Source organism: Equus caballus, chromosome 27 (assembly GCF_041296265.1).
Source record: "Equus caballus isolate H_3958 breed thoroughbred chromosome 27, TB-T2T, whole genome shotgun sequence".
NCBI classification, from domain to species: Eukaryota; Metazoa; Chordata; class Mammalia; order Perissodactyla; family Equidae; genus Equus; species Equus caballus.
The window spans coordinates 38,159,018-38,174,870 of NC_091710.1; the positions used below are offsets into that span (position 1 = coordinate 38,159,018).

At 38.2% G+C, this 15,853-nt stretch overlaps 1 protein-coding gene across 2 annotated transcripts in view; it reads right to left on the reverse strand.

Annotated features, from left to right (window-relative positions):
• Positions 1-15,853, reverse strand: part of MTMR7 (myotubularin related protein 7) — a 105,814-nt gene that overhangs the window by 51,543 nt on the left and 38,418 nt on the right. For both annotated transcript variants that reach the window (XM_023630788.2, XM_023630787.2), the window contains exons 2-4: positions 12,259-12,381; positions 10,964-11,126; positions 3,948-4,105 (exon numbers count right to left, since the gene is read on the reverse strand). In XM_023630788.2, coding sequence (XP_023486556.2) covers positions 3,948-4,105; positions 10,964-11,126; positions 12,259-12,381 — 444 coding nt within the window. The remainder of the gene's footprint in view (positions 1-3,947; positions 4,106-10,963; positions 11,127-12,258; positions 12,382-15,853) is intronic.

Consider the following 15,853-nt stretch of genomic DNA (forward strand, 5'->3'; position numbering starts at 1 on the left):
AAGGTGCATATCCTCATCCTTCTGTTTATTCTGTTCCCATCTACTCTCTAGGTTGTCACTCTTGCAATTATTTCTTTTTGCAATTATTTTTTGCAATTATATATACATATGAACATATATTCTTATTTTTCTCCCATTTTTTAGATAAAAGGAATGACACTATATTCATTGTACTGTGCCTTTCTTTTTTGTTGTTGTTGGGTTTTTTTGGTGAGGAAGATTATCCCTGAGCTAGCATTTGTGACAATCCTCCTCTATTTTGCATGTGGGACACAGCCACAGCATGGCTTGATGAGCAGCATGTGAGTCCACACTCAGTATCTGAACCCACAAACCCCGGGCCACCAGAGCAGAGCGAAGTTAACCATTACGCCACCAGGCTGGCCTGGTGCCTTGCTGTTTTGACCCTAACAATAAACTTCAGCAATATTTCCTTATCAGTACATGGAAATCTTCCACATCTTTTAATGTCCACACTAATTATATGGATAGACCACAATTATTTAACTGGAACTCTATTAAAGAAATTTGAATTTCTTCTAATATATGCTATTACGAACAATGCTTCAATAAATAACCTAGCACATCATTGTGTGTGTGTATGCTATTAACTCCTTAGAATAAATCCCCAGAAGTAAGGCTGCTGAGTCAATGAGTAGATATGACCCCCAAACACTGTCAATACCAACTGTTGGTACGTCTGTGGAGTAAAGAGAACTCTTCTATCTTGCTAGTAGATCTGTTAAGTCCATACAAACACTTTGGAAAAGAATTTGGCAATATCTAGTAAGGAAAAATCCAGATACTGTCTAACTTAGAAATTCTACTCTTAGGTAGAAACTCACAATATACTATAAGTTGTATATAAGCCAGTTAACAGCTTTTTTTGTGATGGTATAACAAAAAAGAGAGAGAGAGAGAAAAGAAAAAGAATAAATAATTGTTTTAAACTATGGCATATGTGTAAAATGGAATTTAATACAACTATGAAGAATGAATGAAGGAGAGCTATGGGCATCGACAGTCACTTCACTACTCTGTGTCTTGGACAGTCACTTCACTTTTCTGTGCCTGAGTTTTGCCATCTGTACAGCACGGATAATAACACACCTCCACCCAGGACTGCTAACACTTGTCAAGTTTTTAGAACATTGCCTGGCATTATATATACGTTTGTTAAATGAAATGAATCTTACAAATACAATGAGCGAAAAGTCAAGTTTCAGTGAACTATATTCAGCATGATACCAGTATAGAAAGTATAAAAAAAGACAAAAAATACTACTACACATTACTACTGAACAAATGCAGAAATGTTATAAATAGAAGCAAGGGACCGATAATGCCAAATTGCAGTCAGTGACACTGGGGCAGGAGGTGATTCGGAGAGAACATTAGGGAGGTTCAACAGCATCCGCCACGTTTGTCCTTACACAGTACGTTGGCCCCTGCTGTTCATTATTCTTCAAAGTTTTGTGTGCGCCATAAGCGTGGAATAATAAATAACATTTTAAAAAGTGAAGAATAATCAATCGAAGAAAAACATGAGGATGCGTACTTCCAAAATTATTACAGGTAAATACAGGAAAAAAACTATCCAGCTACAGCTACACGTGGAGGGAAAAAGATGACTAGCAAAACGCACAGTATCTAGAACAATAGCCAGATCCCAGTGACTGCAAAAAGAGATTTTCAGACTGAGTAAAAATCAAAATCTAGTCATACCTGATTTTAAAAAGACAAAACATTCCACTCGCACAACTCAAAGATAATGACTGTTGGATACTTTTTAAATAGACAAAGTATGAATATAGGAAGGTTGAAAATAATAGGATAAATAGAGCTCTATCAGACAAATGCTGACAAAAGAAACAGTAGAAATATAATCATACAAAATAGAATTCAAAGTGAAAGCATTCACAGGAAAAAGGGACATTTGAAGTTGACAAAAAAGAAAAATACACCAAGCAGATGTCCTAGACCGTTATGTGCTAAGCAGCATAACTTCAAAATGCATAATGCAAACACTTTAGAAAAGTAAGGAGAAAACATTTAAGGAGCAATCACAATGGGAAATTTTTCACATACCTCTCAGAAATCAAGTGAGCAAAGGACCATAAATAACCTAACAGCTCAATTTAGATAGAAATAGAATTTCACAGTCAAGTAACAGAAAATACAAGCTTTTACTTCTCTAAACATTGATAAAAATTAATCAAATACTGTGTGTTTTATGAAGATATAAACTTTCAAAAGTTCCCTAAGGTTGGGGCCCGCCCCATGGCCGAGTGGTTAAGTTCGCGCGCTCTGCTATGGTGGCCCAGGGTTTTTTCGGTTCGGATCATGGGCGGAGACATGGCACCACTCATCAGGCCACGTTGAGGTGGTGTCCCACGTACTACAACTAGAAGGCCCCACAACTAAAATATACAACTATGTACCAGGGGGATTTGGGGAGATAAAGCAGGAAAAAAAAAAAAGATCGGCAACAGTTGTTAGCTCAGGTGCCAATCTTTAAAAGAAAAAAACAATTCCCTAAAGTTCCAATCCTACTGGTCACACACCAGACAAAGGAATAGAAATTAACAAACAAATACTGATCAAAAACAAAACCATCGGGGCGGGTCCCGTGGCTGAGTGGTTAAGTTCGAATGCTCTCCTTTGGCGGCCGAGGGTTTCGCTGATTCGGATCCTGGGCGTGGACCTGGCACCACTCATCAAGCCATGCTGAGGCGGCCTCCCACATAGCACAACCAGAGGCACTCACAGCTAGAATATACAGCTATGTACTGGGAGGCTTTGGGAAGAAGAAGAAGGAGAAGAAAAAAAAGATTGGCAACAGATGCCAGCTCAGGTGCCAACCGTTAAAAATAAATAAATAAACAATCAGGATTCAAAACGTGAGGCCAGAAAAGGTCAATTAACAGGAGATAAGCTATAAACGGTCCATCAGCACATACAAAGCTACAAATCAAGAAATAAAAGCATGCAGATTAAATCAAAATGAGAAATCACTTGTCCCACTCTCAAGTTGTCATTTTAAAATGTTATAAAATGTTTATTGACAGGGAAACACACACAATATGCTGTGTGAAGAAAAGCAGAACACAAGGCGTATTTCATTTGATTTAATTTTTGTTATATACATTTGAAGAGTTCCTTTTCTTCTATAGTTTCCAATTTTAAACGATGAAATGCATTATTTATATAAGAAAAGTTATTAAATGATGCAGATGAGAAAAAAAACTGAAGGAAAGTTTTAAAAGCCAATAGGAGAACATTAGGGCAACGGGACGTGGCTGTTTCATCTTTTGTCTCTCTTTTGTAAACTCTCTGCAATGTTCTTACATTATTTTATTACTTAAAATACTTAAAAAATGAATAGGGAAACCAACACTGATTTGCAAGTCCAGCATTAGGGAGAGTAGGGGATGAATTCTGCCACTCCTGCTTCCCTTCCTCTCTATAATCCTCTCTGTAAGTGCAGACACATTTCTCCACATTCCTCTAGGGAAGCGTCTTGGTGACCTTGTGTACCAATCAAGAGTTCAGTGAGTACAGAGAGGAGCTGGTGCCAAACTGCCATCAGAGTCTCTGTGACTTCCCCTCTAATCACTCACTGTACTATAAAAAGACTCGATGGGAGAACGAGGTCCTGGCCGGCTCTCCCACCAACTGCCTGGCCGTGAGGTCCACTGCTGGGCCTCTCTGGGTTTCCATTTCCTCAACCATTAGGAGATGAGTGTGGAGGCCTTGTCCAAACTTTCTGATTCTAGGTAGGAAATATATCCAGCAAAATAACCAAGGGAGACTGGGAAACTCATACATTTGTATCTACGAAAAGCTATAAAAACTATAGGAAATCAAACAGAAGTCATGGAAAGCTATGTAAAATCATGCTTTCGTGTGGATTAAGTATCTGGATTTTCCTAAATGGCTCCACTCACTCTGTAGTCTCTATTCACATCGCTGAGCTGCCAATAATCACCAGGGAGGCCCATTCGTTTGTATTCTTCACTGAGATCGATCAGCATCCAGCCTTGCTCTCTTTCTTCTTTATCCAGCTTGGGGTTGAATGAAAAGCAGTATAACTCCTCATATTTCACTGCAAGAAAGGGGAGAATAAAGCCAAATTAAGTTAGTCAAAGCCAGAACTAAATCTCCCCCAAAGCATTCTGCCCAGGGTGGAGTACACCGGGGGCCAGACCAGTTCCTCACTCCTTGCTACATTCCAGGGAGTGCCCCATCTCTGTGGGCAGTGTCACCCACCTCCTCCCAGCAACGACAAGACAACCTTGGGACAACCAGACTCAACTTTGCAAGAGCTTCTTTGCTTTCAGAAACAAGGCCTTCTCCATTTTGCGCCTTTTTTTTTTTTTCAAGTTGCTTTTGAAAGCGAATATATTTTCCAGATCACATAAAGTATGGAGATTAAAAATTAATGAAGAGTGTCTGTATTCATTAGACACCAAGAAATCAATTTGTTTATATATATCAAGCTTGGATTTGGGACAGCTTCTCAGAGGCAGAGGCCCAGGCGACTGCCACATTTTGATGCTCATGGTATTAAAAAACAAAGAACAAAACAGTTGAACAAGCTATGCAATATATTTAAATGTTTGCACTGAAAACACCTGAACTTTTAACAAGTACATAAATGTCATAATTGTACTGCTCATACAATATTTATAGGATTCATTAAAAAAAATCAATTCATAATGGATGGCACCCTGATCATGAGGGGCAAGTTGAAGAATGTATGATCAGCTGAAGAAGACTTCTTTCAATTCTGCCAGGATCTCTCTGTTTTTATGTATTGCCTTTTACACTTGTGAGGCCAGGCCCAATAGCCCTCCCCAATAAGATCTAGGATTTGATTTTCTTGCTCTGGCCTTGCCATGTTGAAAGAAGCATCTAGGCCAGTGCTGTCCAACAGAAATATAACATAAGCCACATATGTCATTTAAAATGTCCTTGTAGCAAGATCAAAAAACTAAAAAGAAACAGTGAGATTAATTTTAATAATATATTTTATTTAACCCAATAAATCCAAAATATTATCACTGCAACATTTATAGAATGTAAAACATTAATATTTTATATATTTTGTTTTGTACTGTCTTCAAAATTCCGTGTGTATCTCACACTTACCACATCTTAGTTCAGACTAGCCACATTTCAAGCCCTCAATGGCCACTTGTGGCTAATGACTAGTGACAAGTGCAAATCTAAGCACTTCTGGTGACAATAAATCGTGACTGATACTCACTGAGCCCTTGTTTCATTCCAGATTCTGTTCTAATTAAATGTATTAACCCATCTAGTAGGCACCACGACAGGCCACATTTTACAGATGAGAAATCTGGGGCAAAGGGAAGTTGAGAAACACTCCCAGGGTCACACAGCTAGTTAACGAGGAGTCAGGATTTAAATTAGACAATCCAGCTGTACAGTGCATGCTCCTAATCCCCACATACACTGCTCCTCCTACGCAGACCCTTCTCTCTTCTCCCCAGATGGACCATCTTTTCTTTCCTCGTTCCATCCCCCAATCTTCCTGTTTTTCTCCAACAGATTTCTTTCTCCTCATAGTTTTCTTAGGTCCTCTCATTTATTCCTTAACTGATAGTGGCATTCAGCATGGACAATGAAAGGCTCCTAAACATGTATATCTGCAGGCCCTGTGAAGGATCTCACCATCAGCAAAAGGCTGCAGGAACACAGGCAGCCTAAGATCAAAACTCGCTTTCAAGTTTGTTATGATTACTATTGAAATGACTCATTATCCACAAGGAAGACGAAAGATAAGGGGCATATGTTAAGTACCAGGCTTTCCTCATGAGACATGTACGTACTCTTTCTCGTAAAAAAGAAGTGAGAGGACTGTGGAGTATCAGTGAGATAAGCTAGGTTCTATTTCAGTCTCTCTGGATGTCATTTTTCTAAACCTTAAATTTTAGAAAACTAGCAATTCCAACAAATAAGAAATACACGCATACAGGTACATGCACAAACAAACACAGAGTAGACACTTTCAGTAAAAACTGTTTCTTGTAATCTTAGCTAATTGAGCTGACGGCATATAAAATTGAGATCCTGTTCTGGGAACAGCTGGCTTGACACTGACACAACTTTTCCATCTCTAAGTACCATTTTTATGACTCAGGCTTCTGATATCATAACGTTAACCGCAAATGCAATTTGTTTAAGATGCCAAAAGAATCTCTTGAGAAAGCCTCAGTTCCCTCCATGAAAGAAGTTCAGTTAATGACTATGGGGTAATAATGGAAGTTAAGCTGCTCTTATTAAATATTTACAAATAGGTTTAAAGGTAGAAGAAGAAATCCATTCTAGGACTACAGATGGTTTTCTGGGTATGGGCTCATGCTTGTTGTCATGGGGAAGAGGCCAGGAAACTGTATATAAGTTAAAGCAAGAACAATTTACAAAGACATTAAGAAGATCACTCTTGGATTGAGAGACATCAGAATAAGTTGCCACTGAAGTTATGAAATTTTTTTCTTTCAGTTATTTTTAGGGAAAAGAGTGATCAACCATCCCTCCATCCCAATTTACGTAAAATTCTCCACGAGGACAGAGAAAGCCCCATATATGTCAGCCAAACTCAGTCCTGCTAATGTGGGCAAGCTTCTTACCCAGAGGCCAGCCCTGGAGAAGCCTTCAGCTGAGCGCTACCTACCCTGAGTAATCAAAAAGTACCATCCACACAGATGTGAATTTTACTCAATATTTCCTATTCACAATGTTCTGTTCCCCTCACTTCCATCTCCTCCAACATATATGGCAGAATTTTTAGTAATTGGCAGGGAGCTAAGTTAAAAACAACTACAACAGAAGCAGAGCTAGAAAAATCTCTAGTCTTTACAGAATCTGAACTGAGAGAAAATATGTGTCTGCTTCAGGAAGGTCAAATCCCTGATTTTTTACCCACTCTTAAAACAGACATGTTAAATACTCCACTGGCTTTCCACATCACAAAGTTTGAGCCATCACATCTGACATCTTCTGCTGTTGGTGACAGCAGGTTTCAACAGGAGGTACACTGAAGGCCTCACCCCAAGGGGCCCCATCACTCAGAGGGCACAACGGCTCCTCCAACAGCAATCAGATACTCAACATGCCTCTGGACTGGGGGAGTAAGCTGAATGTGCATCTCCAATTTTTAAAAATTTCAGAAAAAGTTAAGTGGAAGTCATTCTAGTATTTACTTTGTTTACATACTTAAATCATATAATTGCTAAACAAAGGTAGACTTGAACGTTTTCCTATCTATTCAGAAAGAAAAATGACAATTTCTAAAATACTATGTTAAATTAAGAATGAGTAGCATTTCAGCTATGTTTCTAGGGAAAATAAATCAGTGTTTCAGGACTAAGTAGACAGCATAAGCTCAACTCGAGCCTAGAGATGCATGTCTTAACTTACTCTTTTATTTTAGCACTGTCGTTCCTCATGTGCTCCTCAACACAGGGAACACGTGTCAATGCAATCCATTCAATACCTACTGCAACACCTCACCCTCAGATAGTCCCACTTCCTGCTTCCGGGAGAAGATTTATACCCTCAAATGGAAACTCTTTCAACTTGGAAACACCAAGTCTACCAATGGCCCTGTCTCTGCACCCAACCTCTGCTCCTCCCCTGCCATAAAAAAGGAAAGGGTGTTCATTCCACCAAATACGAGAGCTGTGGGTAAAACAAAGCAATTAGGGAAGAAAAAAAGATAACCTAGCTTGTTTCCCAGGTATCGGGCTAAAGCTTATGAAAACAGAATATTCAGGGGAAAACATATGGAAGAAACCTCTCTCATTATCAAGTAACTGGGAGAAACAAAATGTAATTTAATATTAAAATCAAAAGTACTTTGAAAATTGAAAGGAAACTTGTAACAACCAATGTAAAACCTGAATACTACAATTATATCATTGATTGTTTCCCCTATGTAAATTAAAAAAGAAATGAAGGAAAAACAAAGATAAACTGGCATCAGCAGAATGTGAAGGGAGGGTAAAGTCACCAGCAGGCATGAGAAGGACATAGAAACATGGGGTTATTTAGAACCAAAAGTAATGACTGAAAATAAGATTTGCTCCAAATGCTCTGCTAAATTCAGGAAACTTAAAATAAATGTAGTTGAAAACCATTTAAAGAAAGGTGAGAAGATAACACAGCTATTATGGGATTTTGCATATTTAAAATAAAAATCATGAGACCTTTCCTGTCTACTTTCAATAAACAACTGCTGAATTAAATATTAGGATTGTGGAAGCTAACACTTAGTGGAAAAGAGCTACTGGACTCAGAGATTAATATCATCAATAAAAAGGAAATTACCATGGTAAAAATTGCCTAAGCACCAATGACTCAGACAAAGACAGTAAAAAGTTAAATTAAGCAAATAAGACTAGATCGATTATGAGATTTTTTTGAATCATAAAAAAATAGCAGAAGAATTTAAGATGAAGTGAAAAAAGAAAATTGTAGTTTAGTAGAAATGGGAAAATAAACAAAAGAGATGGTTTAAATGTTAAAGGGCCCACAAACACTACAGAGAGAAAGATAATTGATACAAAAATAAACAGCAGGAGGCAAATCAGAGGGAGGAGAAAGGAAAGAACATGGGAAAAATGGAAGCCCTCTGAGAAATAGGGGTGTTTCCATCAGAAAAATGTATATCCTTATTAGTACCTCGGATCTATGGAGTTAATTTATCTTCTCATTTGGGCCACATCTTTATTTTAATCTAAGTTATTTCCTTACTAAGAATTAAAGTGTTTGCTGAACTTGGCTATGTAACTTTTTACTAAGATCTAAGACCAATTTCTTACCAATCTTACGTAACACAAAAGGCAAAGAAATAAAATCTTGCCAAATTTTCTAGTAATTTGATTTACTTTTATACCAGAAACCTTAATTCAGGAAAGAGAGAATCTTGAGAGCTTTGAAAATATCTCCTCCATAAGCCTTGACTGAAATGAACTTCCAAACATTTCTTCTTTTGTAAAAAAAATTTTGTCCTCTGCAGAAACTTGTAGGTAACTGTGTCCATAGAAAGAGCAGAAAATACGTGATTTGTCTCGGCAACTAACCAGAGTAACCAGAGAGCTACATTGTGCTACTAGAATTCAATTTATACCCCACATACCCACCCCCCGATATACCTAGAGGAGGGAGAAGGTGTCATCTGTAAAAGACCCTCGGGTGGTTCTAATAAGACACTCCTACCCCCAGCTGAGACCCCCTCCACCGTTCCCCACCTCCACTCACATCCAAACCCAGCTTCCAAGGTTATAAGCTGTAATATGACCTAATTTTAGCATTGCCTTTAACATTAAACTGTGAAACTGCTTGGGTTCTATTTCATCTTCCCACACTTGTTACAGTACTATGTTTTATGTAAACTGTCATTTCTAATCCCAACGTTTCAAAATGCTGCTGGCTTTTTAAAATCTTCTAAGGTAATGGCTTTAATTCAATTAGTTAGTATAGTTTCCTTTTTTGGTTTCTGGCTACATCTAATACCTAACTTCCAAAACTCCATCTTTAAGAAAAAGTGTCTATTTGTAAAATTGGAGGAACAGAGTGATAGTGCTCTCTGGGGACCCTCTCAATGCAAGTCCTGGCGCTCGCTGTCACCAGGGGCCACAGCCCTCAGGGCCATTCTGATGTTCCAGGCACTCAGCCCTTTCCCAGCTCTCTGGGCTATTCCTAAATCCCATTAATCCGGTCAGAGCACATTTATTATCCAGTACGTCCATTAATCAGTGACACAGAAATTGCTGGCACACAACTCTCCTCACTTCTCTGCTGCATGCAACCTAATGTACATCTTCCCAGAACTTCTGTTCCAATTATAGTACACCCTCTGATGAAAAGTTCAACTGCCTTCCTGGCTAATAACTCTGCAGTTCTGTTCAACACGAAGATGAAAAGCCTCAACCAGCTGCCTGGAAAGGGGAGCAAAGTAAAGACAAAATTATCAGATTTTAACAGCTCCCTGGTATCATTTGCACTAAATTTCAGCTCTTAGCTATCTGCAGACGCTAGAGCCATATAAGAAACTGAGGACTCAACCAAACGCCTTGAAAAGTTTATAATCAAACTTCTTGTCCTGAATCCAAAAGCATTTAGCAAAGTAACTATAAGCACATATCCTATTTCCCTTATTAATGACTTCTGTGTAACACTACCATGGATATTTCCTCTATACAACTGACCTCTTTTCACTGTCTTCTCCCAAGACACTTAGATGTGTATTTCTTTCAAGCAAAAGAACACCACAATTCATACAAGCCACACTGAGAGACTAGAAAACTATAAATCTGAAGACCCCAAGACAAGGGCTATAACAAGAGAGTAACTGAGCACAGATTTCTCAAATCAACCAAACATTCTTCCCATGATTCAGGATGTTTGGTTTAGGAGAATCAACATATCCATACTCTGAATATTCACTGATGCTAACAAAGGTCTAGTTGGACCAACCTTGGGAAATACGTATTACTATCAAAAAACAACAGAAACCAAACCTTAAAAGCCCCAAAAGGAGGAAAACTGCACTAGAAGTGTCTGATAACAATGTTTTCCACACAAAACATTTGTCAGTTTTGTCTTAGGCCTCAATCAAGGGGGCTCAATTACCACAGTATCAGAAGGTAAAATTTTAAGATGATTTCACACCAAAAGAAAAACACAGTAAGCCCCCATGAAATAAAGTGAATCCTGAGAATAATGAAAGAGGTCCATACAGTAAACATCTCAGGGAGAGACTCTAAAAGACAAAGAACTATATGATTCAGATGTCTTGGCGTTATCTGACGACAGGGACAACATATCATTCCTGAACCACTATAATTCTTAAGCACTATACGTATTTCTTGAACATGATTTGTGCATTTCTTAAGAGTGGGTCCATATTAAATGATGAGTTCCTCAGTCCTACCTGGCCTTGCAAGGCGTATCAGAGAGATGTACACATCGTGGCAATCTCTTTCCTGTGGGATGATGAGTTGCAACAGCTGAAAGTTCTTGCAGCGAATAAGCAGAGGGCAGCCAGTAGCGGTTGTTGCCTGTTTTTCTATGGTGGAAATCTGACTGTGAAGGATCTACAACCAAAAGTTCGTGTGGAGAAGCGAAGCACAAATAACTCATAAATATGACAAGGAGTAACACAGATCTCTGAGCCACAGAGAAAGACAAGGAACACTCCCAACCTTCAGCTGGTTCAACAGCTGACTGAGAAGACGAAAACTGAGATGTTTTGGGGAAAAACCAACTGTCTAAATTTATAAATTTATTTTTCAATACCAAGCCTCCTGATATGCAGGCTAATTATTTGGAGCAAACTATTCAGCATATAATTTTGCACAAGTCCAGGTAAGGAAACATTTTGGTAGTCAAGTGTTAAATGCATTTAATAGCTAAAATTAAATAAGGTCAGGAGAAGTTAGTAAAATAAACCTTTGCAATGATCAAAAGTTAGAGATGGCTCCGCTGGGAGGTGCCACCATGCTCCTTAATTCCACATGGAATGCTCAAGTTCAATAGCAACTTGAGATTGTTGTTTTCTAAGCTGTTGGTGGTCAGGCAGGCTGCAGAAGACATTTATTTTAAGGAGAATCATGCTGAGGCGCATCTCTCTGGTGTTTAGGAGGGTTTCTGCTCGTCCTCAATGGCAGCACTTCATTCTTTAAATTCCTCTCCACTAAGTAGTACCTGCCACCTTCTGTTGAAAGCATAACTATGCCTACGGAATACAGAAAAGAGAAAATCTACAATTCAGGCATTCTGGTTCGGGTCATAGCATCACGGTTGGATGGCTATATAAAATAAGAACTATCTAATAGTCTCATTTAATAAAGTAGCCAAAATACCTCACGATGTGACTCTTCCTGAGTCTTTTTTATGTCTTTTTTAAATTATCAGCAAAGTAGAGACAACATAATAAAATGACTAAATGGCCTGTATTATGTGACATGAAGCACTTGTATCTCTGGCTATTTCTAGGTCTATCTTTGAAGATATTCAAGTAATTAGCATTTCAAATGAATAAGCAGACCAAGTAGATTTGTCTCTGAACAGAGAAGGGCAAAGTTCCCATCCCGAAAACAGTCCTCGGAACACCCAAACAGCAGAAGCCCACCCACCTCACCCTGAGGATAAACAAAAGAAAGCAGGACCAAACTTTTCACTTCAAACAACGGAAAACACGTAAAGCCAAAAATAAGGAACACATACCCATGTTTCTTTTCTTGTGTCAGGTGCGTTTTCCACGAATATGACATGAGTAGCTGTCAAATATAAAGTCCCCAGGGCTGCTTTTTTAGAAGATATTCGATCCACCAAGCGCACGTTTTCGACCTAGAGAAATCAGTTTGACAGAGTCATAGTAAATCAAAAGAGCTATTCACAGAAATAACTAATAAGTAGGCAATCTCATACTTACTCCAAAGTACAATTTTGAGAATTCTCCCAATAATAAAAACCAAAACTTACCCCCTTAAATTAATTCAGCCTCAGAGTACGATTCTGTATATCAAAAGATTAAAAACTCACCAACTACATAAATACAACCTTAAATGTACCATTAAAGATTTACAGGCCCTGTTCTTTAAGAATACTCTTTCTTTGTTCTAAACAGGTCAGCATTTTTATTTCACTGTAATTATATAATTCTAATTTAAGGCAGGAAGTACATGCATCAAAGTTCTGAGTTTACACAGTAACTGTTTATGAACTACATTCTATTAAAAAGAAAATAACGGGGCTGGCCCCATGGCCGAGTGGGTAAGTTCGAGCGCTCCACTTCGGCAGCCAGGGTTTCACGGGTTCGGATCCCAGGCGCGGTCATGGAACCACTCGTCAGGCCATGCTGAAGCAGCATCCCGTATCGCACAGCTAGAGGCACTCAGAACTAGAATACACAACTATGTACTGGGGCGCTTTGGGGAGAAGAAGAAGAAGGAGAAGAAGAAAAAAAGATTGGCAACAGATGTTAGCTCGGTGCCAATCTTTAAAAAAAAAAAAAGGAGGAAAGAAAATAATGTATTTTCCTATGTGTTTCCCAGTTGTAGAAATAGCCTCAAGACTGTTTGCTTCCATATAAACTAGTAGGATATACAAATACACATATTGAAACAAAAAACATCAAGATATTTCTGCACATTTACAAGGAAAAGCTACCAAATCAAGATGCTCATATCCATTTATAATAAAATCTCTGGAATAAATAGAATTCTCACCACTGAGCTAAAATTTGAGCTGTTAGAAGAGATTTCTGGAAATAATTTTTATCAAGCATATATCTCATATGCAAAGCAATTTCAAGGATATGCACATTGGGATCATTCCAATACGAACTGTAACGGAAATGAAAGAAGGTCTCCACAGGGCAAGTGAAAACTGAAGCAATGATGACTCGAATAAGGCAGAGCCACCTCAACCACCAGATGAAAGTTCCTGTAATGACAACAGGGCTTAACAATGCTACTTGCTAATGCCAAGGATCAACCGTCTACAGACAGACACCAGCTCCACCCACACCACGTCAAGACAGTTACTTGCTTCCATGAGGCAGCTTAGGGACTAGTGAATCCTATCCGCTCCACTCTTAAGTCTAATACAGAGGCTGTGGTCCTGATGTAGTCGGAGAACCCAAGGCTTCTCAACCCCTCCAGGGAACACCTAGAAGGATATCAGGCCCAATGAACACTCCTCAGGTCAACTCCAAGGGCAACAGCACTCAAGACATTCCACTGCCTCTCAGTCTCCTCGGAGCCCTCAGAATGAAACCAGCCTTCGGGGAGTAACATATGAGGCTCCCATCCCACTTCTTCCCAATTTCCAGGGTTCTAATGAAGGAAATAAAGAGTCAGGTCTTCAAAATATATTTTTTTAGTCATATAATTTACTCTGGGGTGATCGCATAGTGCCTGAGGCCTTGTGAATGTCTACGTATATTAAAGATGTTCGTTCAACAACCATGTTCTCAACCGACTATGTTATAGTTCTAAAATCTATTTCTTTGGGGGTGCCCCGCAGCCGAGTGGTTAAGTTTGTGTGCTCCACTTCAGCAGCCTGGGGTTCACCAGTTCAGATCCTGGGCGTGGACCTACATACTGCTTATCAAGCCATGCTGTGACAGCATCCCACATAGAAGACCTAAAATGACCTACAACTAGGATATACAACTATGTACTGGGGCTTTGTGGAGAAAAAAAAAAGAAGAAGATTGGCAACAGATGTTAGCTCAGGGCCAATCTTCCTCGCCAAAAAAAAAAAGTATTTCTTTTGTTACTGATATGCTCCACATTCTTTCATATGGTTATTCATGGTTGTGTCTCTTTTGTAAATGGTCTTCGTATCATTGGTTTACTTTCCTACTGGTACTCATTATTATATATTCATAAGAACTGCTTATATAGTAAGGACAGTAGCCTATGGCCTAATTTTTATTTGTGTGTTTTATAATTGCCTCTCTACCATGAAGTAAAGAGTAAAAATATATTACCATTATATTTCCTGTAATAATTTGTCTCTTCCTTTCCAGTATTTTTACCTTTTTTTCCACTTGTTTAATGACATTAACCAGAACCTTCAGAATAACAGTAACAGTGGTAACAGCAGTTGCTCTTGTGTTCTGTTTCATTTTTTTGTTTTTTAAATAACTTTATTGAGATATAATTCACATTCCATACAATTCAGCCGTTTATAAGTGTCCTATTGGTTTTTAGTATATTACTAAGAACTAAAGTGTACTATTAGTGTAGTAATGATTTTTAGTCTATTCAGAGCATTGTGTATTATCCCTATTGTGCAACCATTATCACAATTAATTTTAAAACTGTTATTACCCCAAAAAGAAACCCTGTACCCATTAGTAGTCACCCCTCATTTCTCCCCCAACCACCTCAGCACTAGGCAACCCTCAGTCTACTTTCTGTCTCTATGGATTTGCCTATTCTGGACATTTCATATAAATGGAACCATACAATATGTTGTACTTTGTGACTGTTTTCTTTCACTTAGCATCATGTTTTCAATCCAAGTTCACTCATTTATAGAATGTATCAGTACTTCATTTCTTTACATTGCTAAATAATATTGCATTAGATGGATATACCACATTTTTTTAATCCGTTTGTCAGTTGACATATTTGGGTTGTTTCCATTTTTTGGCTATTATGAATAATGCTGCTATGAACATTCTTGTACAAGTTTTTGTGAAGACATACGTTTTCATTTCTCTTGGGTATACAAATACACTAGGAATGAAATTGCTGGGTCATATGGTAAGTCTTTGCTTAACCTTTTGAGAAACTCCCAGACTGTTTTCCCAAAGTGGCTGTACCATTTTACATTCCCATTACCAATGTATCAGGGTTCCAATTTTTCCACATCTTTGCCAACACTTATTATAACCTCTCATTTTTATTTCAGCCACCCCAGTAGGTGTAAGATGGTATCTCAGTGTGATTTTGATTAGCATTTCCCTCATGGTTAATGAGGTTGAGGACTTTTTCGTGTGCACTCGTTTTTAACAGAAACACTTCCAATATTTCTCCATTGAGTTTGATGTTGATATTTTTTAATAACGCTGTGAAAGTGACCTATTCTTAGTTTACTAAAAGTTCTGATTTTTGAAAATTAAGAACAAATATTATGCCTTTTTAATATATATTTGGATGAATATTTGCTTTTTTACTTTAGTCCTATGTTATCAATAATAGTAATAGATTTCTTAATATTTAAAGAAGTCTGATTCCTGGTATGTGACCAACTTGAAATTGGTGTATTGATGTTTTAACATTCCTTATATTTTATCTGCTTTAAT